Source organism: Leptosomus discolor, chromosome 1, assembly GCF_034619465.1.
Source record: "Leptosomus discolor isolate bLepDis1 chromosome 1, bLepDis1.hap2, whole genome shotgun sequence".
Classification (NCBI taxonomy): Eukaryota; Metazoa; Chordata; class Aves; order Leptosomiformes; family Leptosomidae; genus Leptosomus; species Leptosomus discolor.
In genome coordinates this window covers 107,704,509-107,732,322 of record NC_141391.1, presented here as the reverse complement: position 1 = coordinate 107,732,322, position 27,814 = coordinate 107,704,509, and the positions used below count along the sequence as shown (strand labels likewise).

General features: G+C 34.0%; 1 protein-coding gene across 1 annotated transcript in view; it reads left to right on the top strand.

The window, feature by feature from the left end:
• Positions 1-27,814, top strand: part of NCAM2 (neural cell adhesion molecule 2) — a 140,692-nt gene that overhangs the window by 34,689 nt on the left and 78,189 nt on the right. The window contains exons 8-10 of the mRNA XM_086482338.1: positions 7,794-7,944; positions 21,650-21,837; positions 23,492-23,588. Coding sequence (XP_086338464.1) covers positions 7,794-7,944; positions 21,650-21,837; positions 23,492-23,588 — 436 coding nt within the window. The remainder of the gene's footprint in view (positions 1-7,793; positions 7,945-21,649; positions 21,838-23,491; positions 23,589-27,814) is intronic.

The following is a 27,814-nucleotide window of genomic DNA, read 5'->3' as shown; positions in this document are numbered from 1 at the left end:
CAAAGAAAGCACATATTGTGCTGCCCTGTGTTATGTAACTGCATACCTTCACCACATCAGTTATTCCTGTAACTAAAGCTAAACTGTGTCATGGTTTGAACCCGAGTTCTATGAAAATTAAATTAATATATATATGCATTAAGCTCAGTTTGAGCTTCTTGGAGTAGTTGTCATTTTAAAGGTTATTTTATATTCTTACAGAAGAGTTTTCTGAACAAAAGGGACATACAAACTGTACTTATCCAAGAATTTGTTGTCAGTCCAAGTAATGCTTTATCAGTTTAAACAAAATAAACCAATCAATTATTCTTAGTCCAGTTACAGTGATATGAACACTTTAATCCAAGTTATCTAATACAGGGGAAAAAAAAGAAACATTAAAATTGTTATACAAAAGCTTCCTACTTTTCTTTTCAATGTTATAGTCACCCTTCCAGTATTCCCCTGAGACCTAAGGTTGACAGTGCTTATTTTCCTTAAAAAAAAAAAAATAAATTAAAATTAAAAAAGGGAGAGAAGGGTTGACAATTCATCAGTGTCCTGACTTCTTCTCCAGCGAAACATATAAGTGACTTAACCTCCCAACCCAACCCCTTAAAAAGAAACCTGACCAAAATCATGCTTCCTTCCCTGCGTTGGATCAACTTGAAGTTATTTTTGTCCATTTTGTACTGCCATCAGGTTACATGCTTTGTCTTCATGGGTTTCCAGCTACAGGTTTGGTTTTGTGGTTTGTTGGTTGGTTGGTTGGGGTTTTTCTTTTTTTTTTTTTTTTTACTGTTTTTACCTGTTAGTTATTAAAGTTACAGAAGTGCCTCTTCTAGTCCCAATTAAGATAAGAGCTTATGTTTGCTAGTTAGACCTTTGCCATACATGATACTTTTCACAGAGCTAAGCGGAAACAAATTTGGGGTAGTTACTTGATGACTAGGCACTTGCAATCATAAAGCAAACTGAAATAATCTCAGATCAAGTCAAGTCCTGGCAGGTCCCAAGACCCTGCACTGGAGCAATGCAAAGCTTTGACTAGTAATAGGAGAATCATACTTTCTGGGCTACAGTCCCTGCCTGAAGGAAAGCTGGGATCCTAGTGCTTGACGTTTCCTTGTTCTTTCAGTTTTGTAACTCACTCTGTGTGGGCAGTTTGGTACAGTACAACGGTATAGTTTCACCATACTAGTTATTTCTACAGCTGAAGTAATATTTACTTCAGATTTGAAGTGACCCAAACTGAAACGGGACCAGGTTGAAGTTCCTAGTCAGAATAACCATACTTATTGCTACTGATGCTGTATATGTTTAATAGTGATTATTGTTGTTTAGATGCACAGAGATTGAGTAATCACTGAAGAATAAATTCTGGCAAATCACAGTTAGTATTTCAAGTCTGAGTAGTCCTAGATCCCATATTGATACGCTTATGCTAGAGACTTCCCTTACTCATCCTTTGCAGGAACACCTTGTGACCCCAAATTGCGTTGAAGTTACAAATGCTTCACAAACGTTTTAAAGATTCACAAAGCCGAGGTATAATCACCTGTGTCTCATTCTTTTTAGTGCCTGTTTTATGTGAGGTCTGTATTGAATAAGAACGTTGTGCTTAGTGGAATGTACGGAATTCCTGAGAATTTTGCTGCTCTGAATCCATTCGAGTCACCTATGTTAGTGGGATCATTGCAGTCAGATCAGCAAAATCCTTAAGAATAAAACTATTAAATACAATATTTATGAGTGAATCAGAAATTTTAATAGCAAAGTAAATGTAGTTATTACAGTTGTACTATTTCTGTTACACTTAAACACTCCTTTGTGCTTACTATTGTTATGTTTTATGGCCAACACTAATGCTTGTTTTCCTCTACAAGCTTTTTGCATATGATGCTAATATTTTTGACATTAATAATCGTCAACCATTTCTTTGTTGTGATTTGCATCTTTGAGGGAAGTAATCTTGAATGGCTGATCATCATATTTTCTCTCTATATTATTTTTCTTTTATACTCTTTTGTGAGTAAAAGCTAATCAAGGAAAGAAGTTCAGATTTCTATTTCATGTTTTGGTGTATTGGATATCCTGTGTCATCTCATTACATAACAACTTAAGTTTGAAAGAAAAGCCAGCATAAATCAATCAAATATCAGTTCATAATTTCTAAAAGTTATATGAAGCTTTCAAGAATACATTTTTCCTGAGATTGTATATGCTATTCACAACCTGCATAGAACCCGCTACTATTTCCAATCTGAATTCTTTAAAAGTAACTACTATGTCTGCAGATGAACAGAAAATCAAAGCAACGATACTTTTTCTTCAAGATTAGATTTTTGTGACTTCCCTGGTGTTACACTGTAGATCTACAAACAATAAGTTCTTCAATAATTTCTTCCTTGTAGAAGAACAAATTCCTAACAAATTCAGGAATTTGCAGCATGCTGACATATATATTTAATGAGCTGCAATTCTAAAAGAATCACAAGGTCTCCTAAAAAAATCAGTGAAGCCCAAGACACTGCTATAGCATTATTCTGATTCACTGCACATTAAGGCATATGCACGTAGAAATACTCTGGAATTTTCTGCTGTCTCCAACAGGTGCATGGATAGAATACATTTACCTGAAGAGAATGGGAAATATTGTGAATATACCATCCATAATCCAGAAGGGAGCTTCCATCAGCTTCTACACGATGATGGCTGTTGTGACTAACAGCCCTTTCTCATCATCAAAGGTAGATTTTCAGACTAGGAATTGCTGGTCACTTACATTTAATAGACTTCTGGAATTTTATCATGATTTAGTATCAGCATGTCAGGTTGCAGTTCTTAACTTTCATGCTGCTTCAAGGAACAGTTTCATGAGCAATTATGATCTGCTTAGATCTCACATATAAGAAACATCAAACATCTGCCTGAAGTATGTGATATGAAGTTTTCCTCTCATGTGGATATCAACACAACCTGAAATCAGAAAGATTCATAAAACGTTGTTATTCATGACATTCCAAAGATGATTCTGTTAATCAGTATTTGGTTTCTCCTTGAAAATTCAGTGATGTGTACTCAGAACATGTCCAAGACAACAGAATGAGTTGGCAATTTTTGACAATTTCATGTGAAGATGGAAGAGCTAGGCATAAAATTAGAACAGGTTCTTCCCACCCCCCCAATCCTCCCCCATATACACAATGTGAGGATCTTCTACCATGTACATCTGCAGCAGGTCCTTTGGAGGAACTTGAAACTTCAAGTCCTGCAGTTTTTACTGAAGTTGTATGTTCTCACAATGACTGTTCTTGAGTGTGTTGCACCGTGTTTTACAAAAGAAACAACACTCTCAATTCTAAGCCACTGGTTCTTCAACTTTCCTGTGTCAACATATGCAATGCGTGTCCAAAATAGCACTAAAGTACACACGGTGTCAGAAGATATATTTGGTAAATATGTGACAGGCAAATCTGATCTGTAGTGGTGTGACTATGAACAGTAATGTCACTTTTATCACAAATAAGCTTTAAACTTTAGAAGAAAAACAAATCAAGGTATTTCGACTTGTCTAGATTTTAAACGTAGGGACTTTTTGCTTGCAGTCTTGCACTTGATCTTCAAGGGATGAAGGACTACTTTGTCAGCCAAATGGTAAACTCTGTAGGAGGGAAGATAATCAACACAAAGGCACAGCTGCTCTAACCATCTAAGTAGTATTACCAAATCCAGCTACAATTTCTGCATCTGTTCTCACCTTCCACTCTTGCTTTCAGCCAACTCAAAATGCACATTTTGGCAGCCATACAACTTCATCTCATTTGGTGCTACAGTTCTTCAGTGGGAGTTGGAGAAATGGTTGATAAATCAAACTTAACCACTAATCACACCATCCAGCTCTCCCCAAGTACAGCTTTCTATCATTGAAAAAGAATGACAATTTTTAAGCATCATAATCAGCTAATTCTCACCTTCTGAGAAATTATGCTTGTTTTACTACAATGGCAATGGAATTGTGCAGATTGAACACTCCATGGTACCTGAGTAAGTTATTCCATCCCAGAAGCTGTTCTTGTTTCTTTGTGGATGTTGTTGTCTCATCACATCCCTATTTTCTCTGCATGTGGAACCCTTGAAATACACAGTTATCATCATTCTGGTACTGCCTTGGGAGCTCTGGAACACAGTTATGGAGCTGTGCATCAACTAGTCAGGTCAGCATCAGCTGGTCAGGACTTTGGGAATATTCATGTGTGGAACTAAAAATCATGTGAAAAGTTCGGGAAGCAAGAGCATGAGAGAAAAAGTCAGGTAGTAGAATAGTGTATATAGCATGACAAGAATTTTAGTAAAATCAAAATATGTATTTACTTTTATGGAATCTCAAGTGATGAGAAACTGCCCATTTTATGATTAGTGTAGGATTCATTTGGCTTAAGGAAAACATAACTAGCATGGTTTCAATTTTTGATTCTGGCCAACACTGCATAATCAAATTTTGTCCCAACTTCTGCATTGCTTTTTGCCATAGTCAACTTCCGTGTCTCTGCTGTGTTCCTAATGTTCATTCCTGGCTGTGCTTCAGCATGACAGCACTGTTATTGTTCTTTTTGTGTCATCATAGTATGTCCTTGACTTATTTACCCAGATGTCTATTAACAGCCTTATACAACAGAACAACATAGTACAGCCACACTAGTATTTTTGAAGTCCTTGTGAAAATTCATCATACTATCTAGCAGTTTTTATTTGTGTGCTTTAATCTCCAACGTATTCTGGGAATCCTCTCTAGACATAGGCAGCTGCTTCAAAACATTCTATTTTATTTATTTATTTATTTATGGAAATTTCTTGGTCCATGTTTGCACTCTTGTTTTCTTTCACACATTTCTGTGTTCAGGAATGTCAGCCAAATGGTATGTGTTTAGTCAGGTATTGCACCATGTTTGTCTTGCCTACAATTGTTATGTGTGTTATTTGTTTTAGTGGACTTTGCTTAACCTAGTAGATCTCTCTCAAAATGCTTTTTACTACATATTTGATGATGAGAACAGATCATGTGGTTTTGCAAAAATCTAACATTCAGAATATTTATTAGGTTGGGTTTTGCCCTAACTATAAATCTAAGATACCTTATGTCATCCATATTTGATTATTTTTTTTTCCTCATACATGAGAACATAGGAGAGTTATTCTGGGTACAGACCATTTTTTTTTTCCAGCAGTATTAGAAAATAGTTAGAGAAACTATAAAGAAGATTGAGAAGTTACTGTAAAAGCTAATTTTAAGTATCTTTGTGGTTATTTTCATTACCTTTTTTTAACACATCAAGTAGCACTCATATCAGTGCATTCGAATGTGTGAAATATATAGTAAATTATACAGTGAGTTATAGTATTTGGGATTAGTACTGAACTGATAAAATTTTCCTTTGTTATCAAATACAAAGTAGTGCTGCAAATTTCATACTTCTGTAAAAATACCTTTAGTGACTTCAGTGACTCTTTTTACAGGATACCTGTGACCATACTGCACAAAAGGTACAACTAGTACATATTTGTTTTTTCAGGGAGTGCAGCATTACCATTTGGAATATATATTTTTAAGTCAATTTTTTTTCTTTTTTTCATATATGCTTCTAATAACCTGTTACTGGAAACAGAAAATTGAGCTAGCTGAATAAACTCTGATCTAGTTCAGAAAATCATGGTGAAAGAACTTCAGTGAATGTGTCATTAAAGATATAGGTCAATATGATTTCACAGAGAGACGCTTTGCATGGTGCAAGAAGAAGGTACTAAGAAAGAATTTGGCTCCTCGTTGTTCTTTTGTAATATACAATAAGGAAAGGCAAAGAGAATATTTTATCTCAAAATACCTTTTCTTTACTACTACTCTATATTTTATAGACCTACCTTAGTGCTTTAGAAGGGCAGCTTTTAATGAATCACTAGTGCAGTATTTGGTACTGTATCTGTGAGTCATAGTCACAGGTTGTTTCAGCATATGTCTTCTCAGTTTTAAATGTGACTTCTTAGGGAAATATTTGTAATCAAGTTAAAAACAGGAATAAAATTGCTGAAGTGTATGTACATTAAGGTAGGAAAACTGTAGGTTTACCATTGTATTGCATACTTGATGTTTTTAAAAAGAAGCAAATAATTCATGAGTAAATAATACTGTTATTAACTTATGTCATAAAAAGTACTTGGCTTTGTATGTATATATGTATATATCTAGAATATATATATTATATTATAATATATTTTATATATATATTAAACAAGTATTTTATCAGACATACCAGAAATTAGAAAATTATTTAATGTTTTATTTTAAAGATATTGCATTTTAATTATCCCAAGAATTCCTTCCAAAAATCATGACATTCAGTATAGTAGCATGTTTGCTGGTAACTTGATAACTTTTCTCTTTCCTTTTTTAAAGGTATAATGAAAATAGAATTTCCAGCATTAGAAATGACGTAAGAGATAACTAAGCAGTTTTAGTTGGTAATCTTGCCAATCCAGAGGGTTTTAGGTTTGCTCTTCCATTAGAATTCCATAACTTTAATTTACGTACCTATGCTGTGAGGTTTTCACAGGAAGCAAAATCCAGTGTTTTTGAATGCTGATGTGGGATCAGAATACTTTTCTTTCCATAGAAATTATGATATTCAGAATGCTTTATAGGACTGCTTTATGTCAAATATTTTAAGATCAAAATTGTGTGCATTTTTCCTGTATTCAGTGCAGAAACACTTGTACAGAGTTAAAAGCTCAGTCACTTAAATATTAGCTGCCACTTGGTGAGTATTTAGTGTAAAAAGCATTAAGTGTATGTATTTATAGAAATGGATGTTACAGTATGTTTCAAATTTAAATGTGATATGATGAAATTGTTCCTGGTGTTCTCTCCCTTTTTCACCTTCCTCAATAACAAAGGTAGGTGAATATCAGTATTTTTGGACATTTTCTTTTTTTCCTCAAATGAAAAAAGTGAAACAAAGAAGTAAAGCAAGTTTCCCAAAGCTACAAAACAAGTAAAGAGCAGAACCGGATTAAAAATAACTTATTTTTCCTCAGGTATACTACTTCACAAAGGTTGAGGTGTTGAGCAGAGGATTTTAGTTCTTTTATGTAGTTTTCCTTAATATTTTTATACTTTTGAAATTCAAAGAGTTTTTGGGGATGGGGTGTTGTGGATAAGGATTTTGATGACTTTGTTAAATATAAAATTTATGTTCTAGAAAGTCAGAAGCCAGCATTCATTTTTCTCCCTTGCCTTTTCTCATGCAATATTATGGAAATGAAGTCCAGAAAGTCCAGTTGCATTTATGGATCTTGTTTTTTAACAATTGTGAGTTTCTGACAAGAAAATGTGAATAATGAAAATAAATCTATGACTGGATTTGTGTTGATTATTGTTTGAGGGTATATTTCTATTCAGTTTCACAGTTAAATTTTTAAGAACAAGAAGGGTAATGCTAACTGTAATCTAAGATACTATGATTTGCTTGTATGCATTTTCATTAACTGGAGCATCATAACAAAATGAGAGAGATCATAAACAAGTTTTGAGTATGCAGTTCACTATTTCAGTCATAAGTGGATCCATTTTGTGGTTTACTTTGACTTATTCCCTTGATTATAGTGCCTAAGTTGCTTAGCTGTCAGTAATAACTTCACCATAGGTGAAAAGTTGCTTTCAGTCGTACTTATCAATGGTGTCTAATATATAAAACATACATAAATATACATATACATATATATAAAAAAAACCTTTCTTTTTCCTGAATCAATGTAAACAGAGCCCAGATGGCCGTATAGAAGTCAAAGGGCAGCATGGAAAATCGTCACTGCATATTAAAGATGTGAAGTTGTCAGATTCAGGGAGATATGACTGTGAAGCTGCAAGTAGAATTGGTGGGCACCAAAAGAGCATGTACCTTGATATTGAATGTAAGTTCTAATATTTTGTTTTCTCTTTTAAATTTGTTTTAAAAGAAAAAAAAAGTACATTCTTAATGGAAGGTCAGTTTTTCCTGGTAATTCATGTTTAAACTTGCATAATTTAAGAAAGCATGTCCTTCTGTAGTTAGTGATGCTGAACTCTGTGGAGGAATCTGTCTTTTCTGAAGTTGACAAAACCCTTGTTGGTGATTTAAGCAGGGCAGAATTTCATCTGAAATCATATTTCAGTGACATATGAGGCTAAGCTTAATAACTTCAGATCTTTGGGTTAGTGAAGACTACTGTGGGTGAAAAGTATTCAGAGGGATAAGGTGAGGATGATTTGAGCAGCAGCTCAGTCTTGACCTTAACCTTCTAAGATTCAACAGTCTTCTGTTTTTTATCCTAGTTCTCTGATTTACTAATCCCAAAGTCTCTAGCCCCCTGTTATAACCTGTTCTGGAGTTTATAAGTTTGTGACAATCTTTTTTAGAGCTTGTCTTCCTTCAAAGCTCTTAAGTTTTTATCCAGGAGAAAAGGAGATTATTTTTGCTTAGAAAAGAGTCTGATGCTTTAGAAGCCAATCAGAGGACATGAATTTGAAATATACAAAAAATAGTTGGAAAATTACCTCTTCAAAATGTTTTTCAAATTCATGAAGGAAAGGTCTTAAAAAAAAGAAAACAAGCAAATTAATCCTTCTTTTATATTTCACCATGTTCTATTTTGCTAGATATTTTCTAGATACATTTGGTCCACAGTTCCAAAATAGCTTGAGTGAGTCTGTTTGAGACTGAACAGAAAAAGTCTTTCCAGTGGGAAGACAGAAGTTGAAATAGGATCAGTGGTACGGAAAGATAAGTAACAGTTGCAGACCGCTGAGTGATTTCCTGAGGAGTTCTGACAGTGACTTCCTTATACAGTTGCATGTTACATCTTTTTGGCAGGCAAGCAATGCATTATGACATAGGACAGAAATCAGAAAGGAAAATGAGAACTGGTCACAGTTGTAATTGGACGTTAGGAATGGAGAGATTTGCCAACCCGGAAGACCTAAGAAACAAATACAGTATTTATTAATGGCTTTAACATCGCTAATCTTCAATAAATAGACATATGAAGGGATTTGAAACTTTGCAATATATACTATATATGTTTCTTTAATGAGTGCACTGATGCACTGATAATTATTTATTTTATATTTTTATAAAGAAAAAAATATTTTACTAGATAAAAATGCAAGTTCCAAGAAGTTCCTGTAAAATTTCTGTAAAATTCTGTCCTATCCTACATGTAGTGATATGTAATACGTTGTTTGATTAAGGTTATGTAGCCATTATACTTTAAAATTATATATTAATACCTTTTGCATTCAGAAGAGAGAATTCTAACTAAAGGGCATATCAAATCTCTGGATTGATACAATACATTATTATAGTCCAAGACACCTTTCAGAGTCAAAGTTTTAGAACACATGCCAAGAATTTAGAAGTGACACATTCTCATTATGATATGGGAATTTTGAGTATATGTAGGAACAATCAAATACAGTGTATGAGAAAATGGAATAGAACATTCTTTTAAGTCTGAATTTATGCCTTGGTAGACATACTTTTTGATACAATGTAAAACTTTATACAGTTCAGAAATCTTCTCAGAAAACACTATTTTTAAAGGAATATAAAAATGTTATTCTATCATCAGACTTTTCACACATTGTTATGATTATTTTTAATGTATAACACAAGATTTTTATTTGTTCTAGCATAAAATTATGACATTTCTAAAACTGGAGTTTTCAGTTTTAAATTTTAACTGATAATGAGGTCTAAACCAAATATATCTTTTTCCAGTAGAGATGTTCTTGGAATGATAGAAGTACAGCTTTCTGCATATCCTTTATATGTCAGGTATTTTTATAATACAAAGCACATATTTTGGGGGCGATACAATATAGGTCTGTCTCCATTCATATTCTGATTAACAAGTCAGAGAAGGTTTTTTCTCACCTTGGAAATAACTTTGCACTGATATATGAACTTCAAGTATAACTTCTTTATCTTGCCCAGGAAAGAAAAGACTTATCTAATGGTGAAGGCTTCTTCTGTTCGTTAAAATAGTGTCCCCAGGAGGAAGTGTCTTCTTTCCAGCCTCATCTCCCATCAGTCTTATCTCTGTCATAAACTTTTGTAATGAAACAGTCTCTTCAAAGAATGTATCAGTACCTCTTTACCACCATTTCCATACAATGCTATGTTGTCGTGAGTGTTAACAGTCCTTTTCTCAACTACAAATACATTTTTTTATGAGACAGGTGTCATATTTATCCTTCATTCCAGTTATTTCACTTTGTAAGTTGCAGTTTGGAGACTTTCAGCAAAATGTTCAGTTTTAAAAACTAAACAAATTTGTATTCTTGTAGGAAAATGGGAAAATGGGGAGAATTGTTGTGAGATTCTGTGAAGATGGTACTGAATAGATGATTTGACTCTCCTTGTATTATTTTCCAAGTTACATTTTTTCAGCATGTTTAATGTAATTACAAACATTGCTATCAGGGGTTTTTACCCTTTTTTTGCCAAATATTCATTTACCAAATTGCATAAACCCCTTCAAAATACTTTAGTTTTCACTTCAATTATTTTGGTTTTGTTCTCTTCAAAACCAGTTTTGAGAAGAATTTTTTCAAGTATGGCTGACTCTTTGCATAATCACTAGTGAGCCATTTTAGCAGAATTTTAATTATTTTTAATAGTATAAACCTCAATAACTATTTTAAAATAAAAAATAAATAAGCAAGACTTAATTATTTATAATGTCCCATGGTTCTGAGATAGGGCTTATCAATGCACCTATGCTATTCTGTAAGTTCATAACAAAACTACTGCAGTTTTCTTTATATGCTTTAATACATTTGACAGTTTGTGTAGTCAGGAGAGGAGCATGCTCCCATCCCATCCTTAAATGTCAGTGCAGTTAAACAGGCCTAATGGAGACACAGAACGCTCTGGTGTCACTGTCTCATCCTTTTACTTACTGACCCCTGTCAGAGACTTAAATTGACAGCACAGAGTTTCTGTACTTTATCCTTGTTCTCTGTTGGTGTTGCTTTTGATGATAAGAGCCATTCTCCTGTACGGGAAGAGATTATCAGGTTTGATACCAAGTGGGCAGTTAACCCTGCCTTTTATCTGAAGTAAACGCTAGGCAGATATGAATTGTAGGGAGCCCAGAGGCATTTGTAAGGATTTCTTCCTAAAAGGTCATATTTGTGTTTAGTTATGTTTAGTTTTCCTTCTATTAAATATGAAAACTAAAGCAAAAATATGTGAAAGATACCATTATAAATATTATTTACTAATGGATTTCATTAACTGCTAAATTTGGTTATATATATGAAGCCTGGTGTGTACTGGAAAATAATCAGAAGTAACTAATTGAAAATTTCCTGTGTGATGGCATATATGATGTATACTAGGTATGGGGTATTAACATGTATCTATAGTGATTATGTATATACTTATCATAGATAAATAGCTATTTCTTTTTTTTTTTAATAAAAAACACGATAGAAATAGGTAAAAAATAGACAAAGCAGGAGATACTTTAAGGGGGTTTTCAGAAGGGCCTGAGGACGTTAAATATACATATCACAGTGAACTACAACTTGATTCCTATATATAATACAGGTGACTTTCAAGGTTATAGTTTTCCTATGCAGATGTTTATATTTCTATATTGTATTTTTTGTCTTTTTAGCTGAGACATAATTATTTTTTAAAAATATATGCTATGGTTATAAATGAGTCTTACAAAGCATAATACAGACCTAACAAAAAGGAGAAAAATTCTGATGAGGGAACACATTATTTCTTGGGTTCCACAAATTATTCACTGCAGTGAGTAGCATTAGAGAATTAAAAACCATAATTTTGCCATGTTCAATAAGCTGGCTCATCTTTCTTCATAGTATTATTCTTAGTTAGGATGCACTGATGGCATTACTAAGTTGGAAAGAATTTAAACAAGCCGCTTATGATCAGCAGTCTATGATGCTTAAAAGTGTCTCTCTACTTGCCCATACTGTTTTCTCTTCATTCTATTCAGACTATCACTAGCACAATCAGAAGTATTCACAGCACTTAATTGTATATTCCTAGGTCCCCACGTTGTGTCTCTGCTCTGTATCACCAAGTGTCAATTCCTTTGGAGACAACTCCTGTTACTGGAGAAAATGTGTTAAACCATGTTCTTTGGAAAAGTCTGTTTTTCCATATACTACCCAGGAAACATCCTCACTTACAGTCTTTTGTAGCTGCAAATGCTAGTTTTCACATCATTCTATTTCAATTAAAACTGCCCAATTTCAATATTGATACTGCAGTTATTAGATATGCTGGATGGTCCAGAAGTGCCTACTTCCTCACTATACACAAAGATTAGGTTTTTGGAATATAATTAACTATCACAAACAATATTACATTCAGTAATAAGGTAGATTTTTCTATGAGATCAGCCATGTGACTGGTTGACAAATATGACTTCTTACAGAGTAATTTCTAAAAAAGACCAGATTTAAGTAGTTTAAAGTGTCTTCCAAAAATGAGAAGTTTTTCTTACTACTGGTTTTCATCCAAACCAGAATTTTGTAGTTATAGTCCTTATTAGTTGAGTACCAACACTCAGTGGTACCAAAAAAAAAAAAAAAATTGTGTAGCATATGCAACATAGTCTTTACCTGTAAAGAAACCTGTGCAGTATTTATTATACTACTTTATTGCTTATCAGAAATAGTCTTTTTTCCTTTTTTCTTTCCCACCACAATTTGAAATCAACCTCGTTACTGTTACAGTACTGACCTTTGTTTCCTGAGTTGATTAGTCTTTTGGCTTTTCACTTTGTTTTATGTCAGTTAGCTGTATTGCATTGTGGTTAATGCAGCTGCTTTGGATTCATGCTATTTAATTTTTATATCTTTGCAAAAATACACAGCATTACTTAAAAGAAAGTTGAACAAATTGAGCTACAAATTCTGTTTACCTTCAAGGAAGCAAGGCTTTGAATCAGTGAAAACACTACTACTACGTGCAGGATGTCACAAATGTTGTGACAGATGTCACAAATATTTCAGCTACCTACTGCTGTCATAAATTATAATAAACGCAGACAGTACATACTTTGGATTCGGTTTCTGTTTGAAGAAGTCGGTGTAGCAACATCCCATCACTGCTCACAGAATCGCAGAATGGTTGAGATTGGAAGGGATTGCCTGTCACTGGACACCACTGAAAAGAGACTGGCTCCTTCTTCTTTACACCCTCCCTTCAGCTACTAATCATGAGGGCCCATCCCTATCTTGTTATCACAGCCGGAAAACAAGACTGATAAACAGAATCATATGGCCTAAGGAAGAGACAAATAACAGGAAAAGCAATCAAGAGAAACTAAATTTTGAAATATTCCAGTAAAGTTTTGCATGTTTTCTATTAAAATACTATTGGTTTTAGTTGCATTTCTTCTTGTCAAATTTATAGCCTAAAATGAGAGATCAAAGATGGAAAAGGTCGGTCTTTGGTGTCATGAAATACATGCCAGAATTTTGACATAATTTTGGAGCTCATGAATGTCACTTGTAGGATTTAAATTTTTCCTTCTTTGATTACCTTGTGCCCTTGAATACAAGCAAATTTGGTATGCCATTGCAGGGACTTAAAGGGGATAAGTCTGTTGAACTCTGAACAAAAGAGGTTTATCACATAAAGTCACTTTGCAAAAACCCAAAACTCCATGTACTGAAGCAGAGATGAATGCATATGTTTTGGGTTTTTTTCTGGTATTGCAACAGTAAGTGTGGTAAACTGGCTGAAATTATACTTTTTTTTTCATCTGTATAGTAAATCTACCTATTCTTTAGCCCAAAACTGTGTAAAAATACTTTACAACAGAAACTCCATCTTAAAAACCTTTAGCCTGTGTAAGTTAATGACTTGTTAAAATGCAATATTCATGTTAGGAATTCCTCTGAATTTTTACCTAATAGAACTCTGTACTACATGTTTTTGTTGACCTTGCAATGAGCTTCTAAGTACAAGTCGTTTCAATAACATGTTGGTTATTTTTCTTTTGGTAGAAGAATACAATTTTGAATGAATAGAGTATTTTATGTTTTATTAGTTTTCTCTTCTAATAATTTACCCTCATTATAAATAGGTATCTGTGCCTCAGCATCTTTTCTTACTGACATAATTTTTCACATATGCAATTGTGAAAAGTAAAGGTAAGAAAAAAAAAAAAACAAGAAAGAATTTTCTGATGTTTCCTTCATAAGCTGGTCTTACAGGCTGGAAGTGTTAAAAGTTTGCATTAATAATTAATGCATAAATTTTAAACTGGTTTTCATACTTCCAAAATTCAAGAGTTTTGCAAGTCATTTCATACTATGTTCAGCATAATTTATATTATACAATGATGATCTGTGAATGAAAAATGGCAACATAACCTTCGTCCTTCTTTATACCTCCAAGAGAGCTCCAGCAGAACAGAAGCAACGCATCTGAGAATTGCGAAGAAAATAATCAGATGGTATGACAAGTGTGATGTTGAAACTTTGAAACTTTAACAAAACAAAATACTTTATATTGAGATTTGTAACCTCAAGATTTTTTTTCTCAATTAATTTCCCTTAACTGCAGAATACTTGCATTACTTGAAGTTGGTATCTTTAAACAGTCTTCAGTTGTGTCAGAGCACCCTGAAGTCACTAGATTAGCATATGCTTGAAAGAGAGACCTCCAGTATTGTTCACAGTAAACCTGAGGCAGGTACCTTTGGTTACAATATCTCAGGCCAGGTCCCTCTGCACTGCAGGCTGCCTCTGAGCTGCTGTTGTCATACCTGCTGGGGACAGCATAGGCCTAATGTAAAAGAGGGAAATAACAGGTGAGTTTGAGCACATTGTACTGGAGGCCTGAAGGATATAACATACAGGTTTAGGGGGACCACGTGTGCAAATGGAGTTGGTAATGGTAATTTCAACAATGCTGTTTGGATTTTTAGTCTGTTCCTTAAAGTCTCTCAGAGATTTTTTTGTTGTTGTTTTCTGGACAGCACTATGTGTAAAAATCAAGTAATTATATAACGAAGCTGAAAGTCCTTGCCCCATACAGGAACAATAATTATGATTTGGGAATATAGGAGATAGATAGATATCAGGAAATGGAGGGAAGATATCAACAGGAGTCATGTTGCAGAGGTAAGGATGACAGTTAGGAACATACAGAAGGTAAAGACACAAAGCTAGATTTTGTTCTCAAAATATGACAAATAGGAAAGGAAGAGAGATGGGGGTTAGGATACTGGTTTGAGAAAGGCATTGCAGTTTTTCATTTTCGGCTATGAGAGGATTATCTAGTCTAATACATGATGTCAGAAGTCTGGCCATCCTAAATTATTCCAGTAATTCTATCCTGGAATCCATGTAAAAATTGGAATTTTGATACAAATTGGTGTAATCCAAAAATGTTGTGTCAGTAATTGGCAACACCTCATCATTTTATTACTAAAATAAAAATTACTGCTAGTGTGAGAGATCTATAGGGGGAGTCTTCCTGTTCTAATTTTTATGGCCACTGTTCTTGGTGATTTACTGACGTAAAAAATGACTGATAGATATATGCAGACAGTTTCTTTTAAACATCACTACTGACATACTTAGCTTATTTTACCTAGCTATGATTTCTTTACAATTTCTTCTCCTGTTTTAGACAGGTTTAGAACATTTAACAGGTTCATTCATTCGCAACAGATGTTCCTACAAAACCAAAATTTCTTGATTTTTTTGGTTGGTTTTTTTTTCTGGTTTTTTGGTGGTTTTTTTTTTTTTTTTTTTAAATGATCAACAAAATACAATTCCTTAATATCAACCAGAATTCAAACAAAAATAGATACATGGAATTATCAACAACCGTTATCAACAACATTGCATCTAGCAGAAATATACATTATCTTCATGGTAACTATTTTTTGTCTATGATTATGGAAATGGAGAAATTAGTGTGGTGTTTGGATATTTAAAATAGTATCATAATCAAGGCTGTCAGGGACTTATACTGCTTGCCAGTAAGAGGGGGATCTTACTCTTGCATAAACTGTATAATTAGTAGATAGCCCATCATATTATTGAATATCAATGTTTTATTGTAATGCATTTTGAGAGAATGAACCAAGAGAATGGGGTAGGGGAAAGGAAACATTACTGTGAGTGGTGTTTTCAGTCTGCAAAACTGCTGATCTCAAACTTTCAAAATTATGAGCTGGATTCCGAAAAAACCCTCTGGTTTTAGCTAATAATCATGGCAATTTAAAACCTAGTATATGATAAGCTTCGTTTGCTTGTATATTTGGAAACATCACATGCAGATCTTGCACATTTTTCCTTGCAGCCATATGATCATGTAGCAGTAAAATTGTGAAAGTTAATAACCCTGAAGCTCTGTAGTTCCTATCTTCCTTCTAAGTATGATTATATATTAAAATCTAATCACCTGGCCTCATTTGTTAAGTTCTTCTAATATTATTTCTTGTTACAAGGAGTATATGACAATTATTACACCTGTCTGTGGAGGTTCTTCTACTTTGTCTCCAAGGAAAAGCTATTCATTCAAAAATATTTATTGTGGAACAGGTTTGAGGGAGAAGATGCAAAAGAAAGACAGATGGCAGTTAACCAAATCGAGGCAGAGTTCCAAAAAAATAAGGTATTTTTACAGGATGGATGGCTGGCAAGGAAAGTATTAGATTTGCTAGGCAATGTGGTTTATTGAAGTCCTTGATGACAGGAAACCTATACCTGTATTAACCATCTAAGAGAGAGGCTTTCAATAATATACTACATGAAATGTCCCTGCATCTTAGGCCTGACAATCTGTCATATATTTTCATTGTATGATCCAGGAAAACAAATTATTTGAGGAACAAATAGCCAAAAGTTTGAAAACCTATGTTCTTAAATTAAGAAGTGCAAATCTGATTCTGTACGCTACTTTGCTATTATAGTTGTCTGGACATATGTGCTGAATCAGGTAATTTGCCATATCCAATATTGTGTATAAAGCCAAACATACACCAGAGCTGGATCTTTGTAGTTAATTGAATTACCTTCCGCATGAGACAAATGACATATTAGTCTGTTGTTGAATCACTGTTCTCAGACATTGTACCTAACAAGCATATCTAAATGCTAGAGACAGTGTTCAGATCAGAGTTTGCTTCTCTTACATAGTCTTCTTATGCAGGTTAACCAGAACCACTTCTAATTGGAGTGCTGACCTGTCAGTCAGTTTCTTTCTTGTTTGGGAAAATGAACAGCTTGAGTTTAGCTGATGCTGATGCCATAAAATTAACTATTTTTAAAATGCCATTCTAAAGTTATAATTGCTTATACAACCCTACTCTCATAGAATAATTTTGTTTAATTTTGTAGTTTTGAGATATAGTCTTTGTGCCTTCTAGGCATCTTTTTCATTTGGATTGCCTCATCTCTCCAAAATAATACTTCATATTTTACCATTCAAGCTTATAACAGTGTTTATGAATTTTATTGCATCCTGGGCTGCATCAAGAGAAGTGTAGCCAGCATGTCGAGGGAGGTGGTCCTGCCCCTCTACTCTGCTCTGATGAGACCCCACCTGGAGTACTGTGTCCAGCTCTGGGGTCCTCAGCATAAGAAAGACTTGGACCAGCTTGAGTGGGTCCAGAGAAGAACCACAAAGATGATCAGGGGGCTGGAGCATCCTCCCCCATGAGGACAGGCTGAGAAAGTTGGGCTTGTTCAGCTGGAGAGACCTTCTAGCGGCCTTCCAGTACTTCAAGGGGGCCTACAGGAAAGGTGGGGAAGGACTTTTTACAAGGGCCTGTAGTGATAAGACATGGGGCAATGTTTTTAAAATAAACGAGGGTCTTTTCAGATCAGATATGGAAGAAATTATTCACTGTGAGGGTGGTGAGGCACTGGAAGAGGTGGCCCAGAGAAGCTGTGGCTGCCCCCTCCCTGGCAGTGTTCAAGGCCAGGCTGGATGGGGCTTTGAGCAACCTGGTCTAGTGGAAGGTGTCCCTGCCTAAGGCATGGGAGCTGGACAAGATGATCGTTAATGGTCCCTTCCAACCCAAACCATTCTACGTTTCTATGATTTATTATTCTATGATTTAGTGCCTGTACTAACTAATATGAACAGTAGCTTTTGTACTTTTCTGAAGGTTGGGTTGTTTTGGTTTTTTTTTTCAGTGGAGAGCCAAAGGTTCAGATATAATAAATATAATCAGGGCTCCTTTTTTTAAAAATAAAGTATTCAAGCTCCTAGTTTTATATTTAGCTATTTAGATGTCCAGTATGTTGTCTTAACTGGTAGTACTTTATGTACAAAAGCTTAAAATGAACAGTTCATTTACACCCTGAATTGAGTTGTCAGACATAAATTAATCCTGAGTTAAGTAGAAGTGCATATTTTTATTTTTTAATGATTTTAAATTTCTCACCAATCTGCATGGAAGCTTTTTGCTTTTTATAGAGTACATATATTGCATTTAAGTATCTTTAACGTATGTTAACATATGAGAAGGTCCACCTTCTCATTTCTGCTTGGTTATACTTCATTTTCAGTTGATAGAATTTCTTGATAAATGTTCTGTTTATTAATTTGTTTCTTAGTTATTCTAGAAAACTGGAGGGATCAGATTTTGTAGACATATAAAATAGTCAGCCTTAAGTTTTCAAAGTCTTGGCTTTGAGGTTTGTTATTTTTTCCTGCTCTATTTTGTATTAAGTGTATTGTGTATTTCTGCTTTGTAAATACTAATTCTGTAACCATTTAGGCATAATATACTACTGTTAGTGATGAAGAGCATACAAGAAAAAAAAATATCTCTTTATAAACCACTTATTCCCTTCCAGTACATTTGTACTGTAAAAAAATTATTTCAAGAGTTATTTTCTCCATGTGAAATATCACTCCAGGTATCTTAATCTATTCCTGACGAGGAAATCAAAAATCATCTGATTTAAGGTAATTTGTCTGAATCAAGCCATCAGCACAGTCCTTTTCTTGTTGCTATATTGGAGCTTTTGACTGCTGGGGATATGCCTGCAAAGCCTTTTTACCAACTTTTGAGTGGGACAAGGTGAACCTCTCTTTGTTTAAGAATGCTTTATGTTTGTGAGTTGTTGATTTTGGGATATATTTTTATTTTATGGTCTTTTAAGTCTTATTTGTGGTTTATGATGTTAAAGCTTTCTGTTAGTATCTCTAGTCATGTATATATGGCAGACTGAAACTCACCTATTCTTTTAAAATATAAATAAACAGATACTATAGGCATTCAAAAGCTACCTTTAGAAGAGAGGGCAGTCTGAACTGAAAGTCCCTGTTCTCCTAGATGCTTGAACTTGCAGTACAGAAATGTACACTACTTTTTCACTTATAAGACTTTTTAAATAGGATATGATTTTGCCACGTGTATTTAAATCAACAGAAAGCATCAAACCACGTGACATTACTTAGGAAAGAAAGTTAGTCAGGTTCAAACAGAACGTCTTTCTATCTTCCACATTCATGCAAGTGTTCATTAATGGAGTGAATTTATTCTGAGAAACTGTGTATTGAAAGACAGTGCTTATCTGAAATTTGTTGTAAAGTAACCACATTTGGTGCATCATAAACACTGATGAGATTTCTGATCCATATGTTAACACATTAGGTGCAAAAACTCTCTGCCAGGTGGAAGTCAGTTTGTGCAGTTTTTCTTCAAGTGGCTTCCACCACGAATTTAATTTCCAGAGGAAAAGACAAGTTTCTGACGTGGCATTCTGAGATTCCTTGACCATTCTTAACCATAAAACAGACATATGCAGTTTGCTTTTTTCTTCATAGAGCTCCACTAGTGTGAAGTGTCATATCCTGAAGATTCTTTGATAAGCTATTAATTGCATTAAGTTGTTTAGATTATGAAATATCGGGGGGGGGGGGGGGGGGTGTTTAAAGGTCTATGAAAATCAAGGATCACTAAAATTATTAACACATTTGAAAAAGAAAGAAAAAGGCTCCTGTATCTGGTAAATAATTTCATAGGAAAGCATACTTTACTTACTGGGATGAGCCCACTTGCTTTCCTGAATAGGGCTGAATAGTTATTTTAAAAAGTGCCGCTGTCATTAAGCAATAGTAACCTTGATCTGTGCTTTAAAACTTCTACTGTTAACAGTTCGTTTTGGTCAAAGCCTGTATGTATACATGCCACAGCAGCATAATTTCAGCAAAAAGTTGTGCTTTTTGACAAAGGCAAACACAGAGAGAAGTTGAAAATGTGCACTTCAGAAACAAGGAAGTAATTTTAAACCATTCCTGAAGCTAAATTTTACTATTCAGTTAAATGTGCTCAGTTCTCGTCTCTGATAGACCTATTAGCAATTGTCTAGCCTAAAGTTAAATTACTTGTGAGAAGAGTAGAGTAGAATTTCCAGAGACACATCTAGAAACATTTAGGAGTAATTTATATAAATAAATAAATAAATAAATAAATAAATAAAATATATATAAAAAAACATATTAAAAAGAGATACCATTACACCAGCTGTAATTGATTCCTTTTTTGGAATTGGAGGCTAGAGATTTTCATTGACTTTCAGTAATATAAAGTATAGTTTCTTAATACTCTTAAAATATAATGAGTGGGATTCAAATTTAAAAAAAAATAATAATTTACAAGTAAACATTCCATAGACAAAATTATGTGTACAGTATATATGATTTACCGAAGACATAAGTACAAGAGTAGAGAAAGAGCTACTCCTTCTCATTTTCTAGAGACCACTGAACTGTTCCTGCTATCCAGAGAAACAGTGAGTAGAATATATAATTCTTGTCACCACTGGCATTGTGATCTGAAAATCATAGATAGTTTGCAAACCAGCAATTTCTTTTGTGTCAGACTCAATGTTTGGCTATATGTTTAACGTAGCCATTTGTAGGCAGGTTTGTAAGGAAGACACACACCATCGTTTTTCTTGTCTGTAGCTTGATGATTTCATAAGGAACCAGTATAAAGATTATTCTAAATCGTGTACTGATACACAGTATTTTCTCTGAAGTAGGTAGAATACGTTGCAATATTTTAGATTTTTTTTTCTTCTAGGTTTATTCTCACAGCTAAATACCTCTCTTCAGAAAGATTTCATAAAGTATAAGATAGTTCCAGTGAGAAATGAGTGAAGCTCATACACATCTGTGAAAATTTGGAGAGTGAATGTAATTTCTTCATAGCAAAAAAGATGCTATAAAACCAGCAAATGAACAGATTATATATATGTTTCATAGGTCACCTCCCTCTGTCTTACAAGGGTCTGGCTGAAGACTTTCTTATCTTCAGGAAGGACTGTTCTTTGTCATTTCAGAGATAACGTCTTTCAAGGGCCTGATGTTGCCTAATGCTAAATACAATTAGCAGGTGTTCCCTTCCTCAGAATTTCAGCTGAAACAGTTAAAGGAGAGAAGAAATCTATCAAAATAAAGACTCAAGAAAGTCTAGGTTGAATACTGATATTTTCACAGTCTGTAATAAATTGATACAGCAATCAAGTGAAATTTCTATGTGAACATGAATGCTTGGATAGGGGTGCATGGCTAAACAGTTAATGTACTTGTGTATTATTTCCTTTTTCCAGATGCTCCAACATTTGTGTCAAATCAAACCATGTATTATTCTTGGGAAGGCAATCCCATCAATATAAGCTGTGAAGTACTAGCAAATCCATCTCCTTCAGTTCAATGGAGAAGAGGAAAATTAGTTTTACCAGTAAAAAATACAACACATCTGAAGACCTACAGTACAGGAAGAAAGCTGATTCTAGAGGTAAGGCTTAAAATGGAAATCAATGTGGTGACTTAATTTCTTCCTCAGTTTGGCACCATTGCAAGTACTGTAGAGTGCATTTAAGGATAAGACTTACAATTTAGTAAGTAAATCTCTTTTTAAAAAGACTATTTGTGAACTGATTTAACTCCATATTTCTTGTGAGCAGTTAGAAAACAAGCGTCATTTGCATGGCTTGTGCTCAGTTATCCATCTGCAGTAAACAAAGATGTGACTTGCATTTCTTGCAAGTAAGGAATATATAAATAAATATAAAACAAAACCATCAAGTTAATACTAAAAATTAAACTAACTGCCTGGTACGTGCTTGGTGTATACAAAAAGATCTGTGTGGTTTCAGTCAAGAACAAAGCAGAAGGGTAAAGTGATAATAAACTGCGGTTGGCTTTGATAATACCTGTTTCCTCATGGAGGCATCAGAAAAATGAGAATTAAGCTCCCTTCTGTTATCTAAAAGGTACATGTAAGAATAAAACTTGAGAAAGGCAGAAGACAAAGAATGGACCTTAACTATCCATTTACTTTATTACCTTCACTAAACAATGAATGACTTACCAATAGTGTATAGCAAATGATGGTCCTTAATTAATCATTTCACAAAAACAGTGTAACCACTGTCTCTAGCTGGTCTCACCTGTTACAGGAACAACATACAGTCGTCCTCCAAGGTGTGGAAGAAGTTAGCTTTCTCCATTTCTATCTAGTATCAGGCATATGTCTGAGCATAAGCTTCTCAGTTGTCATGGGGAAAAAAGGTTGATAATCTACAGAGCCGATCAGAATCAGGGGCCTACTTCAGATCCCAAGCAAGAGTTGTAAAGTACACTGAAAAGAACTAAGTTTTTCTCCTAAACTCCAAACAAGTAACCTAATTTCTTGTACTAGTAGTAGATTATATATATTTAAAGAGACACAGCCTTACTCCTGTTTGAAGGTCACTTTTAGTTGGGTTTTTTTTTTTATTTTAAGTAAAGCTTAATAACACGAAATATGCTTTGCAGTCTGTGGCTCTCTAAATGCCCTTCCATTCTACTGTCACCTGAACAGTTGGTCAGCAAGCTGGATTCTAATAAGGCTTTAGCTCTGTGTGGTATCTGTTATCTATTCTGTCTTAAATCCTTATTCACCTGAATTTACAGTTGAGCCACATCCCTTCTATCTTCCTCACTCCTTCCCCCTCCCTCCCCCCCTCCCCCCCCCCCCGAATGTCTGGTGTATTGTGAATCCTGCAAACAATAAAAAGTAAAATATTATTCTTGCATCGTTAATAGGAATCAGCAATTTTCAGACCTTTCATTGCTTATTTCAGTCAAAATATCAGTTTGTGTAAATAGCACCTGTGGAAAAAAAAAGTGTGATGTTTATTAGATTTTTTTTCTTTTTTAAAAATGAAATTGTAAAAATGTATAGTCACCATTTTCCATTATTTGACTTCCTTATTTGAATTTGAGAAGGAGGTGGTTAACATAATAAAGGGTGTATTTAGGTCTATATTTGGAGAATATACTAGATAAACTGAAGTTAAGAATATATCTGCATATTGGTCAAGGAGGACATATCTGCATTTCTGATTTTTTCAAAAGACTGATATTTGATGAGAAATTAATATTTACAAACTGTATTCATTTTAAAGATTGCTCCCACATCTGATAGTGATTTTGGACGATATAATTGTACAGCAACAAACAGAATAGGAACAAGATATCAGGAGTATACACTTGGTCAAGCTGGTAAGTTAAAAAGTTGTTTCCTTTCCTTTTCTTTATTTTTTTTCCTATCAATCAAAATTAAGTTCAGACATAGTAATTCCAATGGAATGTTTGTAGTTAATTTTAGTTCTTTAAAAGTTGAGTTGCGTTATAAAGTAAAATAAACCAGTTCCCTCAGAATATGAATCTTCTTTGGATTTAATTTTAAGGCCTTCTGAAATTTGAAAAGTGAAATTAGTCTAACTTTTTTTCCTTTGCCCTTGCTACATACTCTGTTTGTAACTGTATTTTTATTACTTCAGTGGAGAGATATGGTTTACAGGCAGTAAAAATAAGAAAGAACTAAGAAAGTCTTTTTTCCTTTTTCTCCCTGGTATTTTCTTGATAAACGAAGTATGACAAAACACTGAAATACTTCAGCAAAGAATTTCTATCTTCATTTGCACTTTCAGTTATTTAAAAGCAGAATTTGACCCAGACTGGTAGATTGAATTAATTTAAGCTCTGAGATGTTCCACAACCAATTGTTACAGAATTTCTGAATATTTTTAGGTCCATCTATTGTTGTTGAGGCAAATATAAAACCATGACTGTTTGTTCTTTGGCAGAAATAGCTATTAACTCAAAGTAAATGAAAGTTTCTTAGCATTTCTTTCAATTTTCTTTTCTTGTGTAATGGACTAATGTTGGTTCAGCAAGCTTTGAGGTCTCCCAACATTTGAATCTGCATACTTAATGATGCGAATTGTTTCAGCTTTAATGACATCTATGGAGTTATAATGCAGTTTACAGTACAAAAGGTACAGCCATACTGAAAGTTATGCACCCTTTGTGGTGCATTGTTATGGACCATGTTCATCATGTAACTTTCAGGTCATACCATACTGCCATACTGGCTGATACACATTGAAAGGGACAGGTAGAAATAAGGTCTTGTATAATTTGTTTTTAAAATAGGACTTGTGTATTTTTTATGATCTTGAATGTTTCAACTGTAACTTTTCAGAGACGTACTAGGAAGACTTTCGAAGGTGCATTGCTGAAATGTGCACATCCAATCATAGGGAGGCTCTCTTACCCAGCCTGGTGTTTTAATTTTTATAGTTTTGCTCAGTAGGGGAATTATTTTCTTTTGGTGTCTCAGGAGTTATAAAGAACAGTTATTTGTTAACAAAGTTGTACACAGCATTTATAGTTTTTCCCATTACCTCTATAGGATGGATTACTACCACACACTTTTGTCATGAACACTATCCTATTTTTTTTTTCTTTGAACGGTGATCAAAAGAGCTAAGCATAGGAAAATGTGGGTTTCTGTTGAGAAATAGCAGATTTCTCTGTGGCACAATTTTAATTAATCCAGAAAATCCATTGCCCTTCATTTTACGACTTTTTTAGGGTATTAGCTGTGTTGCAAATCTGATCTTCCTTTGATAGCTATATGCGACAAATGAGAAATACGTTACCTCTTGCTTTTGCATGTAACAATACTTAGACCCATCTAAGTCCTAATTTCATACAATACGTTCTTTGCTTTCCACCTTACAAAAATCTTCCCAATATAGGGACTTACACAATCTAATTTATACATAAAATAATTTTTAATTTTTGTTAACAAAAATTCCAGAAGAGAACAATTTGTAGAATCTTCAGTCATGTTCATGATCATTTACCTAGTTAATCCCATTTATTTCAATGGAATTACTTGAATAATTGAGTTTCTGTAGTGGGTCTAAAGTTATGACTGTAGCAGCTCGTTAGTACTATATGTGACATTAAACAGGAAAAAACAATATTCCCCATGATGTTCAGAATTGAAATAGTGATAGAAAAGCTTTGAACTTTAAGGAAAAATGCAATTAATTTCTATACCAACTATTCTGTCTCTAAAAAAATCTCAAGACTTGCAGGAAGTTAGCATTGATTTGAATAAGTAAACTAGATCTATTATGTGTATATTACTTTTGCCATCATTTAATTTTGGAAGTAGATTTAGCCCGCAATCTCAGGACTTGATTGTCTAAATACTCATGACTTGCGTAGGATTTACAGAGTTAAATTAAATTCATGGAACAAAATGACTGCACATAACCCTCTGATTTTTGTCATTTACATCTATTTCTCCTCAGTAGCATGCTTTCTCTTTAGGGCAAGACGTGCATCCCTTGATTCAACAGCAGCACTGGTTCTGCCTGTCCTGCTGCGCTAGATGCTATTCTTGTCCCTGCAGTAACTTCTCTGAGATTTGTTACATGTGAGGCTTCACTAGAAGGAAAAAGCAGTAGAAGTACAATGTGACAGCTGCTACAAAAATTCCCCAATTTCTCTCAAAAACAGAAGACTTGCCACTAGAAGTCTATCTTAAAGCCATGAACATAAATTACAGGAAAGGGAAGGAAAAAATCCTACTCATCTCCCTCTGGTGTCTTACCTCTCAAGACAGAAAAAAGATGAGAAAAGAGAACAATTATGTCAATGAAATCAAAGAAACTCGAGTTGTGGTTATTGCTGTACACTTTTTCATAAAGATGTGCGTACACATGAGAGCATCTCAGCAGATATTCTATATCTGCTGATTTTTCTCTTAGATTTGCAAACCAGCACAAATCATGATACTGCATGATTATTTTAGCTATGTATTTCTCTCCTGCTTTTACAAAGAATTATTTTTATTACAAAGTAATTCTCATTATTGAGTGAAAAAGGACATGATATTTTGATTTTGCATTATATTCTCATGTGAGAGCCCCTTGAAATGCAAATGAGAGCAAATAACTCCATACAACATATAATCCTGTTTTAGCTTTTTAATATGACTATATCAGAGATGTCACTGATGGCATTTTTTCAAACAGCTCACTATTCTCTACTTTTGCAACAGTTTGCTTAACATTTTTCAGTCAATTCTTCAGAAAACTCAAAAAAAAAAGTATTGGAGTTATAAGCATAAAAAGGTAAATCAGAGTATGTATAGTGAATATGTAATGAATAAAGAATTATGAGAAGTTATGTAAAGCATGAGCTATATATGGACATCCTATATAATGACACAAAATGCAGAAAATAGACACACTCAAATTTTGTAGTAATGATAATGAATATAAGCCATTTGTAGTGTAGTATTTATGTGTGTCTGGAAAGACTGAGTTTGGGTGTGTCAGGGCTCCATTATGCTAGGCACTACTTACAGTAGTGTAATGCATAATATTTAGGAACCTGAAAGATTAACATTTTTAGCATTTGCATCTAAATAGACTTTTTTGGGGAAAAAAACCCCAGCAAATAACAAATGTAGTTAACTGCAACAATTAAGCTAGCATCAGCTGGAAATGAAAAACAACCAGGGAGATGAAGGATAAAACCATCGTGATAATTACAGGTATAAAATGTCAAATGCAGCTGTCTTCCTAGTTTTACTACCTCTGTTGTTTTACTTTGGTAGATTAGGAAGCCCTAATGATTGGTATTTTCTACATTAAATCCTCATAAAATATTTTCATTCATTTCAATACAGCCTGGATTTCCTTCTGTCTTTGATAGTAAATACTAATGCTGGGGTGTAGCATACTTTCACAATGGCTCTGTCAGGGAAAAAATAGATACTATTTCTAGCTGGCAGACAGTATTAAGCAAAGTATGTCACTACGGTAAATTTTACAAATAATGATCATTTTACTAAATAGTTTTCTCTTAAAATTCTGCAGGAATGACTTGTTGCTTCATGTTTTGTTCCATTTTTCTGCTTTGCTAGTTTTCAGCAGAATCAAACTACCCTTTTTTTTTAATTTACTGCTAGGTAAAAAGTGATCGTACTGTCACAATGCCATTATCTTTATTTCTGTTGCTCTCTTTAAGACATTAGCCTTATTGATGATAAGATTTCTTTCAGAATTTAGGTGCAATTTGCAACCATACCATTTTGTTTGACAGGAAAACTATATCTGTTCACTCAAATTATACAAAGCTACTGAATCAGTCTGGATTCCAGACACTTTCATTTAAACCTTTCAAAACAATTAAAAGAACTGCAGCCTATTTAAGGTTTCATATTGATAGGTGCTGGTCGTTACTGGTAAATGCTGAGAAACTTCAGCACTTTTGAAAGCTTAATCAGATGTGCTCACCCCTTGACTTGTGGTGATCAACTCTTGAAAATACCATGTGGTTGACATCCTCTGTTTTTATTGCTTAAGCATTTGAATTGCTGTGTAAGTAACATGTAGAATGTGAAAAGAACCACACTCTCT